The sequence below is a fragment of the Anopheles ziemanni genome, chromosome 3 (assembly GCF_943734765.1).
Source record: "Anopheles ziemanni chromosome 3, idAnoZiCoDA_A2_x.2, whole genome shotgun sequence".
Taxonomy (NCBI): Eukaryota; Metazoa; Arthropoda; class Insecta; order Diptera; family Culicidae; genus Anopheles; species Anopheles ziemanni.
Window position 1 is genome coordinate 11,294,118 of NC_080706.1, and position 8,121 is coordinate 11,302,238.

At 51.3% G+C, this 8,121-nt stretch overlaps 1 protein-coding gene across 1 annotated transcript; it reads right to left on the reverse strand.

Moving 5' to 3' along the window:
• Positions 1-402: 402 nt before the first annotated feature.
• On the reverse strand, positions 403-7,809 carry LOC131289182 (protein abnormal spindle). The gene is made up of 9 exons (XM_058318390.1): positions 7,795-7,809; positions 7,540-7,716; positions 6,760-7,459; positions 6,400-6,606; positions 5,549-6,330; positions 1,807-5,184; positions 946-1,635; positions 758-877; positions 403-669 (listed from the first exon to the last, which is right to left on the reverse strand). Exons 1-9 carry the CDS (start codon positions 7,807-7,809, stop codon positions 409-411), a joined length of 6,330 nt encoding a protein of 2,109 aa, XP_058174373.1. The 3' UTR covers positions 403-408.
• Positions 7,810-8,121: the final 312 nt, after the last annotated feature.

Below are 8,121 nucleotides of genomic sequence, written 5' to 3' on the forward strand. Positions count from 1 at the left end.
ATGAAAATCTAAAATCCCTATCAATCCCACATGACGTATCTTGAATAGATTCCTGAAAAGCAATCTCGAAAGCTCAAGCGAAAACTTCTTCATAAAAATTTGTACTGTCCGTCTGTTGAGTCATTGTTTAATTTATTGTACTTGAGTATGTATAAAAAGGTGAAAACATACTTGCTGTCCACCAACATGATATGGTTCAAAACTTAAATATATGCAATATTCAAATTAAAAAAATAAGGATACGAAAAACAAGCCCTAAAAAATGGAACATTTATCCGACGTCAGCGAAACGTTAATTTTCCTAGTTACAACAACCATGTGATTAACCAACAAACAAACAAACGAACATAAACATCGCCAGTTGGATATGGTCGTGGAGTTAAATAGAAAAGATCATACATATGGCAATCACGAAAGATTCACGTCCAACATGTGCAACACCCGCTCGAACCCAAACACCGACGAATAGAAGACGTACGGTTTGCTCCGATTGACACCGAAATCGGCCTCCAGCGCGGGAACGGTTCGCATCAGCTGCGGGTTCGGGGCCACCAGACAGCCGACCGGCCGCTGCACGTTCTTACGCATCTTTTCCTTTCGCTGGACCAGCTTTTTCGTTTCACGCAGCATATATATGGCGTCCTTTGAAATCATATACCGACGAATTGCCTGCGGATGTTGGAATTGAGAAAAAAGAATACATCAAATATCCGTATAAAAATATGTCTTCTTCATCATGAATCGGATCTGTTCTTACATTTTTCTTTTGAACATCGTGCGCCAACACCCAGAGCAACGTGCAGAGGGTGCTGAATATGCCACAATCTTTGTCACACCAGCGGAGCAACATCTGCGAGACTGTCACGAGACCGTTTTCCTGGAAATTAAAGGTAAACGATAAATTGTTTTAATTCAATTTTAATTTGGCCTCTTTCCAAACCTTACCTGAAAAGCTTGCTCCTTAGTGCCTTTGAAGCGCGCCAAATTGAGTATGATCCGGGCACAGATCTCAATCAGTATCTTATCCAGCTCGGACCGGATCGCCTGTGCCATCGTGTTGTAGCAAAACACCGCCAAAAAGACGGCATCGTCCATGAGCAAGTGCGGCACCAGGCGGGACATTCGTTCTAGCCGCTGCAGAATGCCGATCGCCTCCGTCGAGCTGAAGCGCGTGTTCAGGAAGCGCATGCACAGGCGTGCCACGTTACTCAGCCGAATGGACGGATCACGCTGGCCTTCGCGACGACTCACCACCATCTGGCTGGCGATCTTGCGCATCGTGGCCGTCTGGAACCGCCTCCGGTGATGGGTTCCACGCCACCAGGCCTGTATACGCAGAGCAGCCTTTTCGCGCTGCCGACGCAGAATGTATTCCGGCGTTAGCATCGCACGGAAGGCACGGCGGGCAAGCAAACCACGGCCGCGTCGCTGCAACCCCCGTACGGTGCGTCGAATCTGCTCGAAACGGGCTCGTTCGGTGCGTGCCTCGAGCTTGGCCCGATATCTCCGCTGGACAACGATGACGGCGGATCGATACAGTCGATAGTTTGCTTCATCGACTAGACGTTGCTTGTACGCCCGGTAGTGTGTTTGAATTGTCCGGATGGCGTTGATCGTAAGCCGGTACACCGCACGCTGCCTGCGCATGACGATTATTGCCTTCCAGCGCAGCTGAATCGTGACCGTCGCTCCCCGGACCAGTACAAATTGTCTCTTCTCCTGCAACATTGCAGCACGGGTACGATAGCGCCGTTGAAATACTATTGCTGCCTGTCGGAGTGCGATCAACCGCTTCCGTTCCAGGACCATCGCACGGTGGCCACGGAACCAGCGTTGGATAGTAACTGCTGCATCCTTTTTCCTGCCATACTCCGCCATCTGCCGTTTCATGAGGAGTTTTCCACGGAATCGCCTCTGAACCGCGATCGTTGCCTCACGCAACCGCTCGAATGTTGCTCGCTCTTTCTTCATCTGTCGGTAGCCACGGTAAAACTCCTGCACTACAATTGAGGCACTCTTGAGGTTCAGGAACTGCCCGCGACATTTTTCCATTTCTCGGTGCGCTCGATACTTGCGCTGGATTAACAAAACGGCAGCCCGGGTGCACGCGTACGTTTGTCTCTCCTGTTTCATAGCTCTTTGTGCCCTGAAACGCCGCTGCATTACAATTGCCGCCCTTTTCAATCGTATGTAGTCGTCCCGTGTTCGTCGCATAGCTAGCATAGCTTGCCACCGGTCCGAGAGGACCTCTACACTACGTTTTAGGGCATCATAGTGTGTCCGCTGCACCTTGGTGGCGCGATTCGCACGAAGCCTACGCTGCACAGTCAGCACCGTTTGGCAAAGTTGAAGGAATTTCTGCCGCTCGACCCGCATCTGCAGTGTGGCTCGCAGTTTCCTCTGGATGACCGTGGCAGCATTGCGCCGACGGGTCAATTCTTTACGAACCCCGCGCCCCTGTATCAGGGCACGGTAGCGCCGTTGCAACACGGTTGCGGCATGACGATAGCGCAGGTAATCTCCACGCATTTTGCGTTTCAATCGAACCGCACTCCACGCACGTTGAAGCGTAGTGGCCGCCGCACGCTCCCGTAGATAGCCCTTCCGCACCGCTCTCATTTCCAACGTGGCACGCCATTTACGCTGGATGTGGATGGCCGCCGCTCGCAGTTTACCATACTTCAGCCTTTCTAATCGACCCACCACGATGGCACGGAATCGGCACTGGATCGCCACCGTGCAGCGGCGAAGTAAAATGAAGCCATTTCTCTCGACACGCATCAGCATCGTTGCCCGGTAGCGCACCTGTATGGTAATCGCCGCCCGACGCAGACCGACATACGACTCACGGGCTGCACGCATACTCAGTTGCGCTCGGAATCGCCTCTGAATGCAAAGAGTGGCAACCCGCAGGGTGTCATATTGGGTGCGCTGCTCTACCATCGCCTTGTTGGCCCTGTGACGCCGTTGGATGGTGAATGCAGCGTGACGCAGCGTCTCGTACCTCCGGCTTTCGATCTGCATCAGTTTCCGGGCACGGTACCGCAGCTGTATGCAAACGGCCGCTTTACGAAGCCTCTCGAAGGCGTTCCGTTCGGTACGCATTGCAATCGTCGCCCGTCGACGGCGCTGGAGCTGTACCATCAAATTGCGCGTCTTTTGGAACCGCTCTCGATCCTGACGCATTCGTAGGTAGCCCCGGAAATATCGCTGCACCAGTATGGCGCTGTTTTGCATGCGCACGAAGTGGGCTCGTGCACGTCTCGCTTCCAAACATTCTCGCCAACGACGCTGAATGCGTACGGTGGCCTCGCGTAGCCGCAAAAACGCACCACGTGCCACCCGCATGCGCTGGTAGGACTGGATTTTCGTCGCGGACCGAGCCTGCAACGACTTGCGGCGTATGAAAGCGACCATACCGTGCACGATCGACTGCAGGCGGCGATGTATGACGTACGATTTTATACTGCGCTGGATGACAATGGCCTGCCGATGACGATGCACTGCTTCGGCTCGAATTTCCCCGATCACAACAGATGCCGCCTGCAGCTTGCTGGCCAGCGCGTACCTCCGGTAGGACATCTGCAGCACGGTGGCCGCACTGCGCATTGTAAGGAAGTTTTCGCGCGCGAAACGCATCTCCCGGACGGAACGCCACCACTGCTGAATGCGAACGATTGCGCTGAAGCGCCGTGCGGCCAACTTTTGCGCCAGATAGCGCCTCGTGTACCGCTGCAAAATGACGACGGCCCGTAGCTTCTGATCGCGCATGGCCACGTACCAGATGCGCACGCAGTAGCCCCGAACGGCGGCCTGTATCGTGCGTGCCGCCCTCTCCCGCACCAGACGCCGCTTTTCCTCGATGCGCCGCGCGATGACCACCTTCAGCCAGTGGGTGCGCCACCAGCACTGCAGTACGGAGGCGGCCGCGTTGAACTTTGGAGCACGGAATTTGTACACGATCTGCCAGAGCAGCGACATCGTTTGCTCCCGGTGACCATCGCAGATGTCCTTCGCCGTAATGTTGCCCGCAATCTGATACTCGGCCTGCTCCAGCGCTCCGAGCGCTAGGTTAATGTTGTGCAGTTTCTGCAGGCGCGATATGGGAGGCACTCGCAAGCTGCCGGACAAATCTTCGCGTAGCAAAATGATCTCCATGACGCGCGTCAGCCGAACGCCGTCGCGCAGATCCACTGCGAGATTTTCAAAGGCGTAGTTAAACTCATCCAGAAACGACTGCTTGTGCGAGAGCGTGTAGCCGACACGCTTCAGGTGCTTCGTAATATCCCCAATGCCGGACACCAGCTCCGAGGCAAAGCGTATCAGGATCTCCCTGGTTTCCTTGTGCGGTGCGTTGCGCGCGAACAGGCACGGATTGTGCTTGATCAGCTTCCGGCGCTTGGCAGTATCGAGGAACAGCAGCATGAACAGTACCATCCGCAGGGTAAACTTGCGCATGTGCTCCGCGTACGCCGTGGACAGATTGTACGCTTTCGAGTTGCGCGCCTCCAGGTACCGATCGCGGAACAGCCGGTTGATGATGAACGAACTCAGCCCCACAATGTCACGGTGCGATTGTAGCTCGATCTGCTCACCGAACACAACCTCCAGCCCGAGGCGCAACCACAGTGGGTTGAAGCATAGCAACAGTTCAAGCGCAGTACGCTGTAGCACCAAGTCCAGATGCAGACACCGATCGGTGCGTAACGCAAGCTGTTGCTTTTCGATCTGGGCCGCCACCTTACGCAGCGGCAAGGCCAACTCTTCGCTCATGTACAGAGAGATTCCGGCGCTCCGTAAGCTGTTCAGCCGGTTCTTGTAGTAGTGCGACGAGATCAGTTCCTTCGTCGGCGCGAGCGTTAGCTCCTTGCACTTGACCTCGTCGAACAGTTTTCCCACGTCCAGCGGTTTGTTCGATTCCGTGTCCAAATCGGCCGGTATAGTGACGAGTGCGTTCAGCCATTTTTTCATCTGCCGTTCATATCGCTCGAAGGCACGCTCATCCAGGTATATCGAGGCGCACATGAACGGATTGGTAGTGGTTGTGGCGGCGAATGGATCGGGATTGATGAGTGTTTTCAGGTGGCGGTCGGAATCGTACAAAAATATACGTTTTTCTTCTCCTTTCGCCGGTAGTGTGGAGGGTAGGGCAGGACGTTTCAGCGTTAGCGTACGATTAACCGACTGAAAATAGGAAACATCTTTTAGTAAGTATCTTAATGTGATGATGATGCCGTCAGTTTAAACAGGTAAATTTGAATTTGAATTTAAATTTAAATTCATACATTCATATAGACACTCTCTATTTGAAAGCCCTTATAATTGTTGATTTTGTAAGCAACAAACACTCCCAATCGATTTTTTTAATTTTAATGTTCTGAGGAAACAGAAAATAATTAGTTTAACGTTAGAAAAAATATGAGAGATATTTGAAATAGAAATATCTTTTTCCCAATGTATCAATTCTGAGCCTCGGATAATGGATGATATTGAACATGGAAGCAAAAATATAACTACAATATTCTAGTTGTATTCAAGATTAACTCACCTGCGTTACGCTACGACTATGCGTTGAAGGTTTATATCCAAACGGTTTTCTAGCGGAACGTACAGTCGATGAATCATCCTTCTTATTCCGAATGGAAGCATTTGACCGGGGGCTAGCAGACTCGTTGCGACACCGACGTTTCGGGGGAGAAATTTTGCTTTCAAATGGGACGCTTTGTGTGACCGGGTCTAAGCTTCGGGGGCCACTGCGAACGGTGTCGAGACTGCGCTTACAACTCATACCAGCCGACGGTCTTAAACCGCCACCATCTACTGTCCCCACTCGCGGTACTACTTCATCACTGTACCGCCCGACCTCGTGCAGATTGAACCGACTCGATTGAGCCCGTATCTCGTGCTCCTTGAAGATTCGTCCCACCTCTTCGTCTTCACCGTCCAGCGTACTGCTGCCACTGTTTTCGTGCAGATTCGGCATCGAACAGAGCGATATGCTGTCCTTTATGGTGACCGTCACATTCCGGACAATGTTCTCCACCGATGAGGATCGCAAATTTTCCTCACTCGCAACGGTGAATGTCTTTTGGTGATGCACCATCGTGAGTCCCAGCTCCGCCACATCCGATGAGGATCCATTGTGGTGCGCCTGCCGACGATTGAACGTGACACCCAGCTCTGGCTGATTCGTCTCTTCGGCGATTATCGATAGCTGTGAACTTGTGTCGTGTACCAGGGGATGGGTTTTGTCGTTGATTGTTCCATTATCTTCAGCGCGACGAACGGCCTCTTCGCTGCTGGGAATACCATCTGAAACACCGCTTAGCTCTAGCTTTCGTCCATCATCCACCTCCGTTAGCCCTGTTTTCGGAGGTACGCGATGGATGTCACCGCCACCAGTATCCTTCGAAATGCCGATATCAGGTTCGGAAAGTGGCACATTTTCTGGAGAAAAGGACAAATGACGTTGTAAATTATCCTCTTCTCGCAGATCCGTCTCCATCGTTGCTATTGGGCTGCCAGTGTACGGTTTCAGATACGTCTGCTCAAAAGGTGTTGCCTTGGTGATGGTGGAAACGCAACCAGGATCAAATTTTGTACGCTCCAGTGGTGTGGTTGTTAAATCGTGCTGCTGATTTTTAGTCTTGCTCGACAACACATTTGACGCCAACGGTATTCTTTCCTGAAGGTACGGGTCTGTAATTTTAATCGTTGGATATGTGGCCTCTGCTTGATGCACACTTTTCATACCATGCAGTTTCGGCGAAACATCTAAATCCTTTCGTTCCGAAACGACCGAATTGGTGCGTGCCTTAATCTTCAGATAGCATTCTGGTGTCGGTTGATTAATGATATGCGAAATATAGTTGTCACTGTTTAGTTTGGGCGTCAGAAGCTGCCTTGCCCCTTGCTGACCGGTGCCAGAAAGGGGGCTGGTTGGATTTATGTTTTCCTTGTCAATTCTCTTACGCTCAGCAGGACTCAAACAAAACTCGTCCAATAGGTCGCTCTGCTCAAGGCGGTCCTCTTCGCCGCCCGCACCAAGTACAGCGTTCGACACTTTTGAAGTTATCGAACCCATTCTGGAATTTGCCGTCGGTGATCCCGCTGGCAACGATCGCTGCAAGGGTGAACCCTTGGTTCTCTTCGGCAGAACGTTGCGACTAAGTTTAACCTTCGGTGGGGACGGTGATTTTAGTTTCAGCTTCTTGGGAACGGCAAACGGTTTAGTGACTGTTTTGCGGCTGGTCGGTTTCAGCTCGATTGCTTTCAAAATAAATTGCACGTCCTTTTTGTTACCCAAGCTGTCGGATATTATTAACACTTCTTTGCCCTGTATCAGCAACAGCGGGCTCCATACAACTTCGAGCGACCTTTCAGTGCCCGCATCCACCTCCGCCGACGTCCACTCAAAACTGATGCCACACTCCGGGTGAGGAACTTTCGCAAGGGTTACCTGCATCGGAAAGGAAACCATTTCATCAATATCAAGCATGATCTACAGAAGAAACATACGTTCTACTCGCTAGTAATTACCTGTACCGCCGCCTTATTTGTATTCCTAACGATAAGCAAACGACGGGCGGTTTTCCCGATGGGTACGCCGTCAAACACAACAATAGCTTTGGGGGTAAAGGGTCCGAGGATTACAAGCGTCGGTTCGCGAGCTTCGTTCGTCTTCTTCGGTACAGGCCGTGGCGGTGTACAAGTAACCTATTACAAGTGGCAGCCAAAAGAAGGGCATCTCATTCAATACACAACACATAAACGCTAATCGTTGCAGAATATCACCTCAAACGCGCTCATCTTCCTTCATAGCTTGCTCAACACACAAAGGCAAGCAAACCGCTGATTCTGTAGAAACAATGAAAACCAAGCAATAGGTACGGCAACACGAGTAAAACGATAGTGATTTCACTGCGTTAACAAAGCAGAAACGACGAAACAAGTAAACTAAAACGATTGTGTAAAGTCGCGTCTGCTAGACTTGCTGCAAGCACAGTGCTCGCGTCGACCGTTGTACCAACGAATTCTTGAAAATTCGTTAACAATTGTATTTTGACATTTGTTTACCACAGTGCACTGACAGTTGTCATTGACAAGTTCAAATAGGGTATA